General features: G+C 39.3%; 1 protein-coding gene across 1 annotated transcript in view; it reads right to left on the minus strand.

Moving 5' to 3' along the window:
- Positions 1–20,426, minus strand: part of DOK6 (docking protein 6) — a 413,808-nt gene that overhangs the window by 257,589 nt on the left and 135,793 nt on the right. The window contains exon 2 of the mRNA XM_055559154.1: positions 8,320–8,427. Coding sequence (XP_055415129.1) covers positions 8,320–8,427 — 108 coding nt within the window. The remainder of the gene's footprint in view (positions 1–8,319; positions 8,428–20,426) is intronic.

A 20,426-nucleotide genomic window follows, 5' to 3' on the forward strand; every position in this document is an offset into this window, starting at 1 on the left:
GACTCACGTCCATGGAGTCAGTGATGCCATCCAGCCATCTCATCCTCTGTCGTCCCCTTCTTCTCCTGCCTTCAATCGCTCCCAGCATCAGGGTCTTTTCCAATGAGTCAACTCTTTGCATGAGGTGGCCAAAGTACTGGAGTTTCAGCTTTAGTATTTAAACATTAATAAGCTGAATAATTTGGGAAATCCATAAAGGTCTATATCTTTAGGCCATCTTGAAAATGAAGTCTTTTTTTCCCCCCAGTTCTGGTGATCTGATAATTGGACTGACCATCAATGCTTGAGGGAAAACAAAGATTTTAAAATATGCCACATGTTTTCACACAGAGACCTTTCTTCGTTGACCTGACTATCGGAGGCTATTGCTGTTGTTCAGTCTCTATGCTGTGCCCGACTCTTTGCGACCCCATGGACTGTAGCGCACCAGGTTCTTCTGTCCTCCACTGTCTCCCAGAGTTTGCTCAAATCCATGTTCCTTGAGTCGGCCATGCAATCTAACCATCTCATCCTCTGGGTTGTCTCCAATCTTTTGTCTCCCCTTTGGTCTTCAATCTTTCCCAGCATCAGGGTCTTTTCCAGTGAGTTGGTTCTTATTATCTCATGGGCGAAGTACTGGAGCTTCAGCTTCAGCATCAGTTCTTCCAATGAACATTCAGAGTTAGGATGGACTGGTTTCATCTCCTTGCTGTCCAAGGGCCTCTCAAGAGTCTTCCCCAGCATTAAAATTCCAGAAGACTTTAGAATTATCTCTTTAGAATTATTACATTTTTCAGCTAGTAGTATATTTAAAGAGTCTTGGTAGTGACTATACATTTTATAAATAATACTGGTTAGGATTTTCATGTTTATTTTACTAGCAGTTTCTCATTTAAATGGGACTTTTCATAATATTCTAACATTCCTTGAATTAGCTGTTTTTTGTTTTTTTTTTCCAGTCCAAGTTTCCACTTTTGGTTTGTAACTCTAGATAAATTTATAATTGAAATATCTGTGAAATATCTTGATGTCACCCTAAGGTTGGAACTAAGGTCAGTGTCTTTAGAGAAAATGGTTTTATTTTATACTGATAAGGGGCTTCCCTGGTAGCTTAGTTGGTAAAGAATCTGCCTACAATGCAGAAGACCCCAGTTCAATTCCTGAGTCAGGAAGATCAGCTGGAGAAGGGATTGGCTACCCACCTCAGTATTCTTGGGCTTCCCTTGTGACTCAGCTGGTAAAGAATCCTCCTGCAATGCGGGAGACCTGTGTTTGATCCCTGGGTTGGGAAGATCCCCCGGAGAAGGGAGCAGCTACCCACTCCAGTATTCTGGAGAATCCCATGGTCTGTATAGTCCATGGGGTCACAAAGAGTCAGACACAACTGAGCGACTTTCACTTTCACTTCACTTCAAGGCTTTTACAGATGTTAATATACACTCATCTTCATAAGAATTCTGTTCAATTGATCTCCTGGGTAGTTTCCCTATAATCTGGCTGCACTTTCAACTGTTTAATAGTAGATACGTGTGTATATACCATATATAAATACCTCAAAATCTAACATGTGAACAATGACCTTTTCTTCACTCTGTCTCTGTGAACAGCACGACCACCCATCCCTCACCCAGTTCCTGAAAGGCATCAAGTCTCATTCCTCTCTCTTCCATTTCCCCGATATCCGATCAGTCACTAAGTCTTTTTTCTTATTGCAGGTGCTTTACAGCGTCCTGTTAGTTCCTCCTATGCAACGATGTAAATCAGGTATATGTAGACGTGTGCCCGTCCCTCGTGGACCACTCTCTGCTCCCCAGCCCTGCCCCCTGGGTCACCCCAAGCACGGCGCAGAGCTCCCTGTGCTGTGCGGCAGGTCCCCACTCTGTTTCACACATGGCGGTGCATGCATGTCAGTGCCACTCTCCCAGTTCATCCCACCCTCCCCACCCTCCGATTTACATGCCCGTTGTCTACATTTGCATCTCTATTCCTGCCCTGGAAACAAGTTCATCTGTACCATTTTCTAGATTGCACAGATATGCACTAATATACAATATTTGTTTCTCTTTCTGACTTACTTCATCCTGTATGACAGACACTAGGTCCATCCACATCTCCAGTAAGTCTTCCTAATTCTCCTTGACTGTACCTGGAAAATATCACCAAAATCTATCTCCTCTCCATTCACTTCACTTTTCCCCATTCTGGAGCCTGTTGTCTCTTTGGGGGAAATGACAATATTCCAGCATTTAATTACATTGTTTCTCTGTGTATCTTCTATGAGCCTATCCATTTGACGTGATGTCACACAAACTTGTTTTTTTCTAAATACATATTTGATGATATGAAAAACCATCTAAAACCCTTCACAACTGCTCTGTAGCTTAAAGGACAAAGGTTAAAGTCACATGGAAGGCGTTTATGACCCTTCACTGACCCCATCCACGTCCTTCGAGCTTACCATCCATCCTCCTCTCAAGCTTTGCCAACACTAGATAGATTCCTCAGACTTTCTTCAGTTTACCACACAGTGTGACTTTTCAGTATGTTTATTCACCTTTTCTCCCCCATATAACGCATTCTTCTCCATTATTTTGCTTTGTCAAAAACAGAGCGATTTAAAGAAGCGCCTTGGAAAGTCCTGTTCTCCAGAGGTAGACAACCGTTCCCTTGTACTTTTATTACCGCATTTCATCGTATTTCATTATAGTTAGCTATTTGTAACCTTACTTTCTCAGATTGTAAAAACTTAAGACAATAATGATAACAACTCAACATTTTCTGACCGCTCTAGCCTCAAGGAGTTCACAGGTAGTATCTTATTTATGGCTCAGCACTCATAGAGAAGGTGGGCAACTCTCCCTCCTGGGAAAAGAAGAAGAGCATCTTATCTTCATCTTCTGAACTGCAGTGTCTATTTTGTCACTGGACATTGTCGTCTCACAGAACAATGTGTCTTGCTGTTGCTGCTCAGGCACTAAGTCGTGTCGGCCTCTCTGTGACACCAAGGACTGTAGCATGCCAGGCTGCCCTGTCTTTCACTGTCCCCCAGAGTTTGCTCAAATTCATGCCCATTGAGTCAGTGATGCTATCTGACCATCTCATTTTCTGCTGCCCGCTTCTATTGCCTTCAATCTTTCCCAACATCAGGGTCTTTTCCAATGAGTCAGCTCCTTGTATCAGGTGGCCAAAATATTTTACATATCTTATTAAAATAGCACTTTATTTGTTATACTGAATTGGGTTTGATTGTCACTTCCCAATATTCAGGGCAAGCCTCTTTTCTTTCGTAGCAGAATGGAAATTACTTTTATAGGCAAGTTGCATCTGTACATTCCTTATCTCATCCAGTGAAAGCAACTATTTACATGGAAACTTTTTACTTTAACTTGAGCAACATCAGAGTTGCCCAAAGGTGATATAATTTTGATGGGTAGGTACAACTTTATAGTGTGTGAGTGATAAAGAATGGCAGTATTGAATAATAGAAGAGATGATAAATGAGACTTTAAATAATGCTAGCTGTATATTAAGGAAAAAAAAAGAAGTAAAAATCAGTGTCATGGAGCTAGTTAAGACTATAGGAAGAAGAAGAGAAGTAGTGAGGTTGACACAAATATTTTGGTTTGGATGCCTAAGAGACATTTCAAATTTAACATATACAAAGTGGAAAGCTTGTGATTTTTTTTTTTTTACTCTAAGCCTATAAGATAGCCAGTCAAGCATTAGGCAAAACTTGCTAAAACAGTATTAAAATAAGAGAAGAGACCATTTATATATTTTCCTGAATACACCCTTTAAGATTTCTTATTACTGATGAATCATGACGAAATTGTTCTTCCATATCAAAACTGGCCTAACTTCATGGTATTACTTTGCAATCACCAAAGAAAAAATAAGATAAAATTTCTGAAAGGAAATTTAAATCACTAGGAAACAGAATTAGGCTCTCGAATGCTGTGAAGGATAAGTTGTAATAATAGAAAACTTTAATCTTCATAACACAGCCACCAGAAAAGTAAATTTTAGCTGTCACATACACTGAATCTAGTTATTAATGTGCTTTAGGAAGCTCCAAGCTACAGCCCGTGATATCTGTTTAGTTATTTATTAGAAGATGAACCATTCCTATTCTCACTGTGCTCCACAGGATCTTTCGTGACTCAATTTTCACAGACCGGAGAAAGCTCACATACATAAATTGTGTATGTTTTAAAAGCATTAGTGATAATTTTCTAACATTAATTTTTATTTAACCCATTCATGTCTACAGTCATTTTCTTCTTCTTTTTTTGTTAAAATGAAAGCTCTCCGGTCCTGTTAAAGACCAAACCCTATCATTATACAAAGGAAACGTCTAATCATCACATCCTTGGTCTACTAGATCATTCCCACTGGCATACAAGGATATTAAATACGTTTCATATTTTAAAAACATCTGTTATACACAGGCTCAATTTTACCGCAAAACATCTTGAAAATAATTGCCTGGGTCGCTGTCTGTTTCTTCCCCCTCAATCTCATGTAAGCTACTCCAAGTGAAATTAGTCCCCATATTTCATTGAAAAAATTCTTGGCAAAGCCATTGAAGACCATGTTAAAAATCCAACAGTCCCTCTTCTGTCACCTTTCTCAATCTCTACAACTAGACACAGATGACCATTCGTTCAGAATTTTTTTAAAGTGTATGTTCAAATGTTTTTAGCAGTCTTCTCTTAGTTTCCAATGGTCTACCCTTCAAGTTATTCTTCTGCGCTTACTGCCTGCTGTTCTCAGCTTTCTCTCCTGGACCCTCCACCTCTGCTAATCCTTTAAGTGTTGGAAAGTTAATTATCTCCTTTTCCTTCATTTTCTCTTAATGACATTTTATCCAGTGCTCCAGAGTAAAGTACTATCAACATGCCAATGACAGTCAAATGAATAACTTTAACAGTGACATTTCTCCCACCCAAGCCCTTATCTGTTTATCTAATTGACTACTTGACATTTTAGTTTGAATGCCTAATAAACATTTCAAATTTAACACATGCTAAGTGAAATCTGATTTGTACTCAAAGGCTGCTCTTCTGTCTTCCTCATCGTCATAAAATGTACCATTCCTCATCTCTGTTGCTCAAGTACATGAGTTTAACCCTTCTTTTACACACTACATTTAATCCATAAGTACTTCCAGTCTGTTTTCACAAACTATACCCAAAATTTGTCCTTTAACCTCCAACTTCAATACTATCAAATTCATTGAAATTACCATCATATCTAGTCTAGATGAATAATGGCCAATATTTGCTAAATTAACCATATGACATCTTTATCTAGTTTTGGTTTACAGTTTTGGTTTTATCAGTCTGATAAACTGAGTTCGAAAGGGTTTCCTCTTTATATTTTCCTTAAGAATTTATGTGGATTATTTTTTCACTTTAAATATGTTATAGTATTAACAAGTGAAATGATAGGGAGATCAAGTTTTTTTGGTAGGAATATTATTGAACTATAAGTTAAAAGTTTTTATTAGATCTTGAACTACTGAATAAGCCTAGGTGGTTTGTGTCTTTTGAGGAGTTTGTCTATTTCATTTAATTTGTCAAAAATTTTAAATCACATTTGCTCACAATATACTTTTATTATCCTTTTAATATTTGTAGAATTTGGATAACCCCTCTACTCATCCCAGTCTTTGATTTTTTTTAATGTTTTTTTCTTGATAAATTTGGTTAACAGTTTATCAAGTAAATTTCTTTCTTTCTTTTTTTTTTTAAGAAGCAGCTATGGAATTTCCTTCTTTTTTAAGGAAGCAGCTATAAAATTTCCTTATTATTACTTTGGTTTCTATTTCATTGATATTTTCTCCTCCATTTATTGTTTATTTGTAATGTAGGAACTTACAGATATACATTTCCCTGTAATTACTCATGTAGTTCTATATTCCACACATGTTGATACTTGTATTTTATGATTTTTGAGTTTAGAATATTTGCTAATAGCCTCTGTGACTACTGCATTTCCTTTTTGATTATTACCCCTTGGAATATGTTAATTCCCAAATAATTAGAGATTACTTGATAACACCAACTTCTAATTTAAATTATTTATGGTCAGAGAACACACTCTTTATGACTTCAACTCTTTTCAATTTATTAAGACTTACTCATATTGAATTAAACTTATCTGCATATGTGTGCTTTTTACTGGAATACAAACTCTTTCAGGGTACGTGTATCTCAGTATCCCCAGTGAAGAGCCCAGTGCAAGGTATAAATCAGATACCTCATCTCACTCTAAACTATTAACCCTAATAAGTGATTACAATACTGGAATATTGCCATTTGTCAAGTAAAAGATGGCTGAGTATGAGGATTCTAGATGCACTGGCTAGAGAGTGGGTAGCCAGGATACATCAATGACCAGCAGGCAAGTATTCTAACCAGAATCCAAAGAACATATACTATGCTCAGTCTTTCAAAATTTTACTCAAAAACTAAATGTCACAGACATACCTGGCAGTTTCTTTATTAAGTCAGGTTTAAAACTACTGCCAGGATCTTTATCATCATACAAAATATCAACATGACTTCAGGCTACAAGTATCTTTTCCTCCTAAAAATAGACATGTAATATAACGATTTTAAAATCTATGTACTCAAGAGAAAACCAAACTCCCATGAGCTTATAAGTGTTTTGGCAGGAACTTAAACTTGGATTCTCCAGTAGTAAATGTGTATTAATATATAGAACAGCTCATAGAGAGTTAAAGAAGTTCACATTTTAAGCCTTGTAATATAGGTTCAAGTCTAATACAAATGACTGCTAGCTATTTGTGTAATATAATTGGTTAGCACATGATTGCTGAATAACCTATTTTTAATAGATTTTACTTTTTAGAGCAGTTTTATGTTCACTGCAATACTGAGCGGAAATTACAGAGATTTCCCTTTTACTGCCTGCCCCCATATACTCGTGGGCTTCCCAGGTGATGCAGTGGTAAAAAATCCATCTGTCAATGCAGGAGACACAAGAGATGCGGGTTCAATCCCTGGGTCAGGAAGATCCCCTGGAGGAGTGCATGGCAACCCACTCCAGCATTCTTGTCTGGAGAGGACCATGGACAAAGGAGCCTGGTGGGCTACAGGCCACGAGGTCGCAAGAGTCAGATATGACTGAGTACACACACACAGACAGCCTCTCCCATTAGCAACATCCTCACCAGATGGCACATTTGTTATAACTCATGAATGAATCTACTTTAATACAACATAATCACTGCAAGTTCATATTTTAGAGCAAGGTTCACTCTTGGTGTTGTATATTTTATGGCTTTGGATAAATGTATAATGGCATACATTCACCGTTATAATAAAGGGTAGTTTCACTCTCCTAAAAACCTTTGTTGTTCAGTTGCTAAGCTGTGCCCAACTTTTGCGACCCTAAGGACTGTAGCAAGCCAGGGCTTCCCTGTCCTTCACAAAAAATCCTTGGTGCTATGCTTATTTAGCCTTGCCATCCTCCACATCCCTGGAACACACTCTATTTTTTAATAAAAGAAGAAATTAGAACTATATATCACATAAAAAAATTCCACAGACTCATTACATTATTCAGGGTAACTTATTTTATGTTGCCGCCATGAAGGAATTAAAGTCTTTCCTGAGCTTATGCGGGCATTCTGTCAAAAAGCAACGCTGCTCCACAGTTCTGCATTCTGATCATGAATCCTCCAACTTACTATCAAATACCTAACTGGTTTTGACATTATCACCAGAGATAACTTTCAGCAGTACATTCAGCATCATTCTACGGTGATTTCTTACATATTTTTAACTTTCAACTCATACTCACATATTTTTAGGAAATTGATATTTGACTCATAGGATTTATGCCACATCTCTGCATATCAGCATGTACAACGATCGCTTTCTGGTTAAGCTATGAACAGCAAGTGCTTTGTACATTAACAGTGTCATTAACACTGCTCACACCAGCCTCAAAAGTTTTATCTCCTAAACATTGCCCACAGTTAAAATCAAAGTAACAAATGCACAATTAACCTGAACAGAGGGAAACTGCCTACTCAGCACCTTGGGAAATGATCTGGTTGAGTTATGAGGCATCTCATTTTGCAAAGTAGCAATAAAAACGAGACTTTCATTTTGCAGAGGTAACACTGGCATTTACAGTAGATGATTAAAATAAAGGAGAAAAATAACTTTTGCATTTTATCAGCACAGGGACATTTTATCCTAGCCATGCATTATGGCCTCTGCAGATTTTATCTATCAAAAGAAATGTCTCCACAGTTGTTGCCAAGGGTCCAGTTATTCCCCAGAGATTCCAGAGACCGTAACTTACCTTATGAAAGTTCCTGAAATATGCTGCCTTCTCATCGGGAAATTTTTCTAGCCTTCTGGGTCCTTTACTAGATGCCTTCTTGAAAACCAACCAGCATCGTCTGAAAATCTGAAAGGAAATAAAGGAATCTTATTCTCTCTCTTTTTACATGCATTTAGTAGCATCAGAGGTTTATCCAGCTAAGCCAGTGGGAATCAATTGTTTTAAATGCACTTATTTTACAGAGAGAAAAAATTGGGATCATAGGCATGTTATTCTTTCAAGTATCAGCAAAACTTTAAAAGAATATTAAATATAAAATTGTATGTGAAAAAATTTTTTGTTGTGAGATTTTCAGTGCACTGGTTCCAATCTTCTTCAGTCTAATTAAATCATCTGGGTATCAACACCATATAAAATTATTACCATTCTAGTGACACACAATTCTGTTTTCCATGATAATAAAGTAACAATTTACTAACTTAAGTACTTTCATAATGCTCAATTTCCTATCTTTGGGGAGACATCACACTTAAAAATTAACATATCTTGTACTATTAATTTTTAAAAAACCTAAATGCTCATATATTACTTTGAAAATGAAAGAGAAATGTTTGTTATAATGGATACATCTGTTTCATCCTTTTATACTTTCATAGCAACTAGTATTTATTAAATTCTTATTGGTGGAATAAGCATTTTAAAATAAATTTTAAATAAATTAAAAAATTTAGACACATTTAATCCTTATATTCAGGAGAAGGCAATGGCACCCCACTCCAGTACTGTTGCCCGGAAAATCCCATGGATGGAGGAGCCTGGTAGGCTGCAGTCCATGGGGTCGCTAAGAGTCAGACACGACTGAGTGACTTCACTTTTACTTTCTACTTTCATGCATTGGAGAAGGAAATGGCAACCCACTCCAGTGTTCTTGCCTGGAGAATCTCATGGACGGAGAAGCCTGGTAGGCTGCAGTCCATGGGGTCGCACAGAGTCAGACACGACTGAAGCAACTTAGCAGCAGCAGCAGCAATCCTCATATTCACTATATGAGGTTGCCAGTACTTTAGGATAAAGATAATTAAAAAGTATCAGGATTTGAACATACATCTGTCTGAACAAACATCTCTTCAGCTTTAGTTAAACAAAAAAATAGGGCTATGTATTACACAAACACAGGCCCTTCTCTCTGGACTTCCTCCTGACTTATAGGACTGATTCTTAGACTATCAACTCATGCCTACCTTATCACCCTCCCTCCACAGGCATGTTTAAGGCAAAGTAATTAAAAGAGTCTCCTTTTCAACCACTGAAGAGGTCCAGAAATACAAATTTCCTATTTCAAAGTTTTATAGAAATGCATATTTTTGCAGGAGTTAATATTCTCCATTGCCGGAAAATCAGATCACTCTATTTCTTTTCTATTTCTTTATTTAAACTGCAAAGTGGTTATGCATGCGCAGGTTAAGTAGCTTCAGTTGCGTTTGACTCTTTGCAACCCTATGGACTGTAGCCCTCCAGGCTCCTCTGTCCATGGGATTTTCCAGGCAAGAATACTGGGGTGGGTTGCCATGCCCTTCTCCAGGGGATCTTCCCGACCCAGGGATTGAACCTGCATCTCTTAGGTCTCCTGTATTGGCAAGCAGGTTCTTCACCACTAGCGCCACCTGGGAACTCATACAGGCCAGATACTGTAATTCCTCTGGAGTGTGCATTGTTTGTTTTTCACTAGAAGACAGGCTTTACCCTGTTCAAAGGCACTCAGAACAGTCACATGAAGACCCTTTCATCATAAAAGCAGAATAAATAGAATAACAATTCAAATACACAATTTCACTTTATTCTTGCCAACTTTTCCAGCTCCTTCCTGGTGGCTCTGCAAAGCAAGTGAAGGGCAGCCCCGGACTTCCAGCACATCTGACTGCATCTCTTCTCCACCTGGTGGAGATGTGTCTCCTCCCATCACAAGTCTCCTAAACCTTTACTGGAAACAAGGAGTTAGGCTTTCAGAGCTCCAGCTGTTCTTTCTACATGCTTGTGCTTCACACGCAAAGTTCTAGTTATTTATTTGCGGACCCCTTATTAATCTCCATCCCAAAGCAAAACATTAAAAGATGTAATATAAATGTTGATAATAACATGATATCAGCATATGGTTTGTTTGGATTCCTCAGCCCATTGTGATGGTTTGGAGGTGGGGCCCCTAGGGAGGTGATTAGGATTAGATGAGATCTTGAGGGTGGGGCCCTCAGTATGGGATTAGTGTCTTTATGGTTTATGTCCTTATGTAAAGAATCTGCCTGCAGGATACCACCTGCAGGGCAGGAGACTCAGGTTGGATACCTGGACCTGGAAAATTCCCTGGATAAGGAAATGGCAACCCAGTCCAGTATTCTTGCCTGGAAAATCCCATGGACAGAGGAGTCTGGCGGGCTATAGTCCATGGAGTTGCAAAGAGTAGGACATGACTGAGCAACTAGACCATCACCATCAAGACAAGACATCAGAGGGCATGCTCTCTCTCCATGCCCTTCCAAAGAGGTCACGTGGGCATGTGGTGAGATGGTGGCTGTGGGCAAGCCAGGAAGAGGGCTCTCCCTAGAACCTGACCACACTGGCCCTTGATCTTAGACTTCTAGCCCCCAGAACTATGAAAAAAATAAATGTTTGTTGTTTATGTCACTCAGTCTTCGGTATTGCATTATGGCAGCCCACAATGACTAAGACAGATACTTCTCCAGATTTTGTTTTATTGGCAGAGTAGCAGTCATAGTAGTATTGTGAAAGTGAAAAACAGTTACATGAATCTGAGTAGAAATTTGAGAGACTGGAGGTATGTAAATAAACATCATTTGCAAAGTGGGACATATATAGATTATCAGTATTTATCTCTTGATTATTTTTAGTGGATTGGGAATTCTAGTTGAGGTAGAAAGATCCTGTTTGAATGGAATTGAGACGCGAAACTCTGGTAATACAGTTTCTGTTCTTTCCTACAGAAGAATTATTTTCCCTGTACCCTATGCACTTTATTGCTCAGGAACCATCAGTTCAGCTCAGTTCAGTTCAGAAGCTCAGTCGTGTCTGACTCTTTGCAACCCCATGAATCGCAGCATGCCAGGCCTCCCTGTCCATCACCAACTCCCAGAGTTCACTCAGACTCACGTCCATTGAGTCAGTGATGCCATCCAGCCATCTCATCCTCTGTTGTCCCCTTCTCCTCCTGCCCCCAATTCCTCCCAGCATCAGGGTCTTTTCCAATGAGTCAACTCTTTGCATGAGGTGGCCAAAGTACTGGAGTTTCAGCTTTAGTATCATTCCTTCCAAAGAAATCCCAGGGCTGATCTCCTTCAGAATGGACTGGTTGGATCTCCTTGCAGTCCAAGGAACTCTCAAGAGTCTTCTCCAACACCACAGTTCAAAAGCATCAATTCTTCAGCGCTCAGCCTTCTTCACAGTCCAACTCTCACATCCATACATGACCACAGGAAAAACCATAGCCTTGACTAGACGGACCCTTGTTGGCAAAGTAATGTCTCTGCTTTTGAATATGCTATCTAGGTTGGTCATAACTTTCCTTTCAAGGAGTAAGCATCTTTTAATTTCATGGCTGCAGTCACCATCTGCAGTGATTTTGGAGCCCAAAAAAATAAAGTCTGACACTGTTTCCACTGTTTCCCCATCTATTTCCCAAGAAGTGATGGGACCAGATGCCATGATCTTCGTTTTCTGAATGTTGAGCTTTAAGCCAACTTTTTCACTCTCCACTTTCACTTTCATCAAGAGGCTTTTGAGTTCCTCTTCACTTTCCGCCATAAGGGTGGTGTCATCTGCATATCTGAGGTTATTGATATTTCTCCCAGCAATCTTGATTCCAGCTTGTACTTCTTCCAGTCCAGCGTTTCTCATGCGCAGCCGGGAGGACCAACCCCACGCCCAAGGAGCCGTGGCTGCGTGGGCGCAGGAGGGCCTAGAGAAGCTATCCCATGTTGAAGGTCAGGAAGGGTGGCAGTGAGGAGATACTGCTCGTCCAAGGTAAGGAGCAGTGGCTGTGCTTTGCTGGAGCAGCCATGAAGAGACACCCCCCGCCCAAGGTACGAGAAACCCAAGTAAGATGGTAGGTGTTGCAAGAGGGCATCAGAGGGCAGACACACTGAAACCATACTCACAGAAAACTAGTCAGTCTAATCACACTAGGACCACAGCCTTGTCTAACTCAATGAAACTAAGCCATGCCCGTGGGGCAACCTAAGATGGGAGGGTCATGGTGGAGAGATCTGACAGAATGTGGTCCACTGGAGAAGAGAATGGCAAACCACTTCTGTATTCTTGCCTTGAGAACCCCATGAACAGTATGAAAAGGCAAAATGATAGGATACTGAAAGAAAAACTCCCCAGGTCAGTAGGTGTCCAATATGCTACGGGAGATCAGTGGAGAAATCACTCCAGAAAGAATGAAGGGATGGAGCCAAAGCAAAAACAATACCCAGGTATGGATGTGACTGGTGATAGAAGCAAGGTCGGATGCTGTAAAGAGCAATATTGCATAGGAACCTGGAATGTCAGGTCCATGAATCAAGGCAAATTGGAAGTGGTCAAACAAGAGATGGCAAGAGTGAATGTCGACATTCTAGGAATCAGCGAACTGAAATGGACTGGAATGGGTGAATTTGATTCAGATGACCATTATATCTACTACTGTGGGCAGGAATCCTTTAGAAGAAATGGAGTAGCCATCATGGTCAACAAAAGAGTCTGAAATGCAGTACTTGGATGCAATCTCAGAAACGACAGAATGATCTCTGTTCGTTTCCAAGGCAAACCATTCAATATCACAGTAATCCAAGTCTATGCCCCAACCAGTAACACTGAAGAAACTGAAGTTGAATGTTTCTATGAAGACCTACAAGACCTTTTAGAACTAACACCCAAAAAAGATGTCCTTTATATTATAGGGGACTGGAATGCAAAAGTAGGAAGTCAAGAAACACCTGGAGTAACAGGCAAATTTGGCCTTGGAATACGGAATGAAGCAGGGCAAAGACTAATAGAGTTTTGCCAAGAAAATGCACTGGTCATAACAAACACCCTCTTCCAACAACACAAGAGAAAACTCTATACATGGACATCACCAGATGGTCAACACCAAAATCAGATTGATTATATTCTTTGCAGCGAAAGATGGAGAAGCTCTATACAGTCAGCAAAAACCAGACCAGGAGCTGACTGTTGCTCAGATCATGAACTCCTTATTGCCAAATTCAGACTGAAATTGAAGAAAGTAGGGAAAACCACTAGACCATTCAGGTATGACCTAAATCAAATCCCTTATGATTATACAGTGGAAGTGAGAAATAGATTTAAGGGCCTAGATCTGATAGATAGAGTGCCTGATGAACTATGGAATGAGGTTCAGGAACCAAGGTGATGTTCAAATGAAGTCTTGTAATGTTCATGGAAATACACAAATACACGGACTGCAGTGTCCCAGCTATGGGACAACAGTATTTTCTGCTAAAGAGAGAAATAAACATTGTCAGGAGGCATAAGTATTTCCATTTAGGCACTCGATATTGCTATAGAACAAATCTGATAACGGATATTAAGGGAAAATAGATTTGGTATTTTCGATAGTATCTTATCTCTTTGCTATTACATTAACAGGCAACCACATATAGATAAAACTGATTGCTAAAGACCTGATGTAATAGACTGTTTACCAAGCAAAGGCCCTCAAGTTATTATTTCCTTGCTTTGGGATACTTCTAGATTTATAAAACACTAGCAAAAATGTAAAATATTTCACCCAACTTCTCCTAATATTAACATCCTCAATAAACATGATACATTTTTCTAAAACTGAGAAATAAACATTGGTAAAATGCTATTATCAAAAATATGGATTCTCTTCAGAAATCAGTTTTTTTCCACCAATGTCCTATTCCACTTTGGGTCCAGTCCAGAGTTTCCCTGGTGGCTCAAAGGTGAAGAATCTTCTTGCCAATGCAGAATACACAGGTTTGATCCCTGAGTCGGGAAGATCTCTGGAGAAGGAAATGGCAACCACTCCAGTATTCTTGCCTGGGAAATCCCATGGACAGTGGAGCCTGTCCATGAAGTCTCAAAAGAGTCAGACATGACTTGGCGACTGGACACCAGCCAGGTGACCATGCTGCATTCAGTGTCCAGTCTCTTTGTGTGCAGACAGTGCTCAACCGTGGCTGGCTCTTTGCAAACCCATGGACCCTCCAGGCTCCTCTGTCCGTGGGATTCTCCAGGCAAGAATACTGGACTGGGTAGCCTACTCCAGGGGATCTTCCTGACCCAGGGATCGAACCTGTGTCTCTTGTGTCTCCCGCATTGGCAGGCGGGTTCTTTACCACTGTGCCACCTGGACTTCCTGTCTCCTCCCTTGTCTCCTTAGTCTCCTCTGATCTTTGATAGTTTCTCAGCTTTTTTACTTTTTATGACCCTGACAGTATGGAAGACTATTGGTCAGGCATTTCACAAAAAGTTCCTCAATTTCTGTTTATCTCAATAAAATTATTTTTGAAATTTCAAAAGTCTAATGAAAATCTCACAATAAAGTGATTAAAATAAAATAATTTACTGGGAAAAATAGTACGAATTATAATGACTGTGGACTAGTTATATTTTGATGTTTATTTGATTTTTAAATTATTTAATAAATGCTAATAAATGCAGGGGGTTTCATTTTTGGCTTTTATTGTCATGTTTTTTTCAAAACATTTTGCTCTGTGATGGGAGTCGGATAATAAAAAGGGACTTGGTGCAGAGAATTTGTAAGTGCCATTCTGTGTCAATGTGAAGTCAAATTCAGCATGCGTCAGCACTCTGAAAGCCACCTTCAGACCAGAAACATGCAATTCATGGGAGCATGAGGAAATCACCTCTCTGTTCCTCTTTACCAAGCAGGATTTCAAAGTGTGCTATGCTCTGCTTTAGGCCCTATAGCTGATGCCTGATATGATTATGTTGGCAAAATTCTAGAGATGAGCAGCAAAAATGACTGCTTTAGTCCAGGAGGGCTGTAAGCTCTTGTGGCACAGTGATAAAGAATCTGCCTGAAATGCAGGAGACCCGGGTTCCATCCCTGGGGTCGGCAAAATCCCCTGGAGAAGGAAATAGCAGCCCACTCTAGTATTCTTGCCTGGAGAATTCCATAGACAGAGGAGCCTGGCAGCCTACAGTCCATGGGGTCACAGAGTCAGACACGACTGAGCAACTAACACTTAGACCTCCAGGAAATCACTACTCTGAGAAGAAAAAATAAAGGAATAGGTCTTATTTTGCTTATTTTTTGAGTTCATGAAAGAGATCCACACCAATTAAATAGGTATTTTTATTTTTGTTCCATGAGACAGGACATACATCAGTGCCCTTCATTAGCAGCGTGTGGGCGGACAGAAACTGCTTGGCTTTTCAAGGGCATGCGAACATGCAGGGACCATTTGGCTGGTTATCGACAGGACTAATTGCCTGCAGGAAGATTCACCTTCTCACGAGGCCTGTCCCTTCTCGGAAGACATGCCTGCCATTGCTGTTCAAGATGCTGCTTCATTCTCTCCTGGTGAATTAACCCATATCACCTTCTCATTCAGAGCTGTCTCCTAAACATGTCAGTGGTCTCACCAAACAGGCTCCTGGATACCCTTCAGGTTTTCCTTCTAGAAAATTCCACGTTGCTGCTAGGAGTGCAGGAATCCCCAGGATGCGAAACTGCTCCACACCTCAGTTTTCTACCACATTAGCCAGCCAGCCAGCTTGCCATAGTCAAATACCCCCTGGATTCCCTGCCACCTGATGAAAAACCTCTTAGCTCATAGCAATCTCTTTCTTTTATGCAGTCTCCTCTCCAAAGTGATTTTACACAAAGGGCATCCTTTTTCCATTTAAGACGCACTGTGATGTAGGCGGTTTGATTTCTTGGCTGGAGTTCCTAGCCATAATGATGTTATTTACCCAGAATCCATTCCTAAGATTTAACTTGACTAAAAATTGGATATAATGGGCCTGTTCCATCACAAGATGGTGACCTAATGAACTCCACACTTCAGGTAGGATTTTGGTTAAAACACTTGGGAGAATTTTTCATTATACAAGTTGTCAAATGTGAGGGTCCACTGCCCTAAGTGGAGTGATAGAAATTTCATTTCTGGGGATTTCAGAGAATACAGAAGACAGTGGCATATCCAGAGCATCTTATATTTGTTTTCCCTTCTGAAAGCAAGATACTATATACATGATTACTTGGGTTATAGGATTCAATTGTTTACTTATAACTGCATATAAGATGAATATATCAAGACAACAAATAAACAATCAAATAAGTAAAGCCCATTCAGGCATAGTTACTGCAGGCTCATGCTATGAGTAAATTCAGTTACTTAGTCCTGGGTCTTCGTCCTCTCACAAAACGTATATGGTACTATGAAAGACACACTGTGTTTTTGCAAAAACAGTTAATACACAGGATTAAGCTTAATTCACAGATGAGTTTAGCTTCTGCTATCTTTTCAGTAGGGATATGAACTTCCAATACTGACTTATATTTAATTGCTGTCAAATATATACCAATATTAGAATCAGTCTCAACCATTCATTCATTCAAAAAAATACTTGAGAACTCTTTGTTCCCTGGATATAGTAGTAAAAAAAAAAAAAAATACAGATTAAAACAGTAACAGCAACCAAAAGCACAAAACTTTCCGCCCTTATGGAAACAGTTTCTGCCTCTTGGAACATCCATTCAACTGGGTAGCCAGATGATGGTAGATAAATAAGTGCATTTGTAAATAGTATTTTTCAGTCGTGCTAAGTGCTATGGAGGGGTGGCGAGGGAAGGCTCACCCATGAGCCCACATTTCAGCAGTAGAGTAAGTGAGAGAAAGGGTGATGCAGACATTTGGGGAAAAGTGCTTCAGTAAGACAAAACTGCAAGAGCAAACACCCTAATGAGGGAGTCTGCCTGAACCATTATTCCAAGAACTGCAAAGAGCCAGCGTGAAGGGCAGTGAACCACAGTAAGGATTGTAGGAAATAAGAAAAATATGGGAGAGCCAGGTCAGGAAAGATCTCGGCTTTAAGAATTCAGATTCATCAACTCTTTCTCTAAGTTATAGTAGATGCTCTTAAACTGAAGTCTAAGCAAATTAAGGATTATAAATTAAACAAAAGTCACAAACAGAATGAAATTTAAAAAAGAGAGGTACAGGGTCAGAAATCTTAGGCATTTCAGGTTGATTTCTTTTAAATGCCTAGATTTTTCAAGGCACATGTCATCTCTAAACTGTAAGACCTGCGGCTGTCAATCTGCAGTGTCTACAGTCCCGTGGCTTCTGGATGTCCAGAGAACAGGCTACTAGAATCAAGTAGAGCCACTGTGAGTCCTCCTTTGTATACACTTGCAACTCTGGATATAGTTCACAGCCTACTGAGTTCCCTGAAACAAATGCAGTGGCTGTCTGATAAATGTAAACCCAAAGGGTTTTTCTCCACCTGTGAACTGATTAGAAATACTTAAGAATACAAAAGCAATGAAAAGAGGTGAGCCAAAGGTAACTTTAAAGGTGTTATAAGGGGAACCCTGGTGGCTCAGACAGTAAAGAATTTGCCTGCAATGCAGGAGACCTAGGTTTGATCCCCCAGTCAGGAAGATTCCCTGGAGAATGGAACAGCAACCTACTCCAGTATTCTTGCCTGAAGAATTCCATGGACAGAGGAGCCTGGCGGACTATAGTACATGGGGTCCCAAATAGTCAGACAAGACTGAGCAACTAACACTTTTAAGCAGCACACAGTGTAAAAAAGCAGAGTATATTTTTGGGGATGGGGAGATATAAATACATTTTCTTAAATATCCACAAGTCTAAATACATTCATTTTTATCTCTAACTTAATTTAGCAAAAAGCTAATATCTCATAAAATATAAGAATTCATATCACTAATTCAAAGATTGTTTTCATTAATATTTTAGTGTTTCAAAAATACTTCTACTGGCCATTTGTTTTAGATTATATAATATTTGACTGTAAAAAGCAGAGGTCATTAAGGATGAGAGGAAGCAGTGTATACGGCTATCATTTACGTTTATATATAAATGCATTTGCCCTTGCATCTATGTGCCTTTTAAAATCTCAGTTTACATATGTATATAAATAATATATATAAATATGCAGCAATCTCTATGTAAACACTCACCTATTTAAATATAAACCCACAGGACAACGAAATTAAAAACTTCTTTCCTTTCTCCTTGGAGCATACTTTAAGTTTAATTTTAAAAGAGACAGTTCTCACCAATTCTGTTTACTCAAAACTTTGCACCATTCACCATTGTTAGATGCAAAATATAAATATTGCTATCTGTTAACAGTGAAATATGTATATCTCATTTTTTCTCATTTCATGGTTGGAAAGTCCAAAATAAGTGTTCATCTTTTCTGTTTCTATTGTCTTGCTTTCTCTTTATCTTAATAATCCAGAAGAACGGTTGGAAATTCACAAAAGGCAAATGATGATTCCCCCAAGTCTCACCACTGCCAATTTTTGTGGAGGCTAACTGTTTTTTGTTTTCCGCCCGAATATACATAGTTCTCTCTACTGCATTTGTCTACCAGGCCATCCATGAAATGCTGGGAGAGAATACACACATGGTTGAGAGTCACAGTCAGAAATGAAAGGCTTCACAGCAGCACCAAGTTTTAGGTGGAGAGTGTGAAATTGTCATCATCATCATGAGAATGAAAACCAGTTGTAGAGCAGACCTGGGACGCACTAACCCAAGCAGGCAGCAATTTTTAGAAACCATTACAGCACTGGAAAGGATGTCTACAATTATTAACCCTCTCTTCTTGCTCCCCACTTTCAGACATGATACAGAACAAAATACCCTTGCACTTTGCTCAAAATCTCCAGGAAAGAACCATGTCTTCTGGCTTTTAGTTTATCTAAAATCAGAGTAACTCTTTGGCTCTATCAACTTAGTTTTTGGAAATTGACGGTGTTTTATTTTCAACAATCAGCTGTAGAGACATAATGCTACTGTAAGTGAAAACTCTACTCCCAGGTACAACCTGTATGCTTCTGTTTTATGGACTCAGCTACCATGGGGCTAAGGAAGTACAACTCAAACATGCAAATCACAGCTCAAAAGATTTCCTCTTCAGTTTACTTCTCCTTTCGGTTTTTTTTGTTATATTTCCTCCACATGTTAACCATATTTTTAGTCACATAAGTTTCAGATCTTGGTGCTATCATTAATTTTCCCCTTTACCTGCACCATCTCAAAATCTGTGGGAAAAATACAAAAACGAGAGGCTCCTGTGATGTAGTAAGAATGGGCTGAATTGAGGAACACACACACACATACACACACACACAAACACACACACACACCCTTAGGAAAGAAACAAAAGATACAAATACAAATGGCAGAAGACCTTAAAAGCCAAAGAGAGTTTTCATTTCATGCAGCAGAAAACAGAGTCAACAGTTTATTAAGGGAGTGATATAATGGGACTAATATTTTTTAAATATTAGATCAGTAGCAGGCTTCATATAATGGTGCCCTCAGTAGCTCAGTTGTGTCCGACTCTTTGTGATCCCAGGGACTGTAGCCCACCGGGCTACTTTATCCACGGAATTTTCAGGCAAGAATACTAGAGCAGGATGTCATTTCCTACTCCAGGGGATCTTTTTGACCAAGGGATCAAATGATAATAGAATAATTTCTTTAGATAATCAGTACTTTCACACCAGAGGAGATGAGAACTCAACCACTGCTGAGGGCAGCAGAGAGAGAGGAGATGAAATCCAAGATGCAAAACATTACAGGAAAAATTTGAACTTCATAATAAATTTAATACAAGTGAAGAATTAAAGACTATATCTAAGCTTTTATATCTAGATAGCTAAGTGACTGATGGCATTTATGCAACTGTCACAAAACCTAGAAATGAGTTTAGTTTTAGATATGTTGTTTAAACGATTTAACAACTGTGCTACCAAAACTGTTCTGAACAAAGTTAAAAACTGCAGTCTTCTGCAGAATGGATGCTTTCCACACTTCCTAAGAATAACTTCTCACCATTAAACTATATCCTCC

Source organism: Bubalus kerabau, chromosome 21, assembly GCF_029407905.1.
Source record: "Bubalus kerabau isolate K-KA32 ecotype Philippines breed swamp buffalo chromosome 21, PCC_UOA_SB_1v2, whole genome shotgun sequence".
NCBI classification, from domain to species: Eukaryota; Metazoa; Chordata; class Mammalia; order Artiodactyla; family Bovidae; genus Bubalus; species Bubalus kerabau.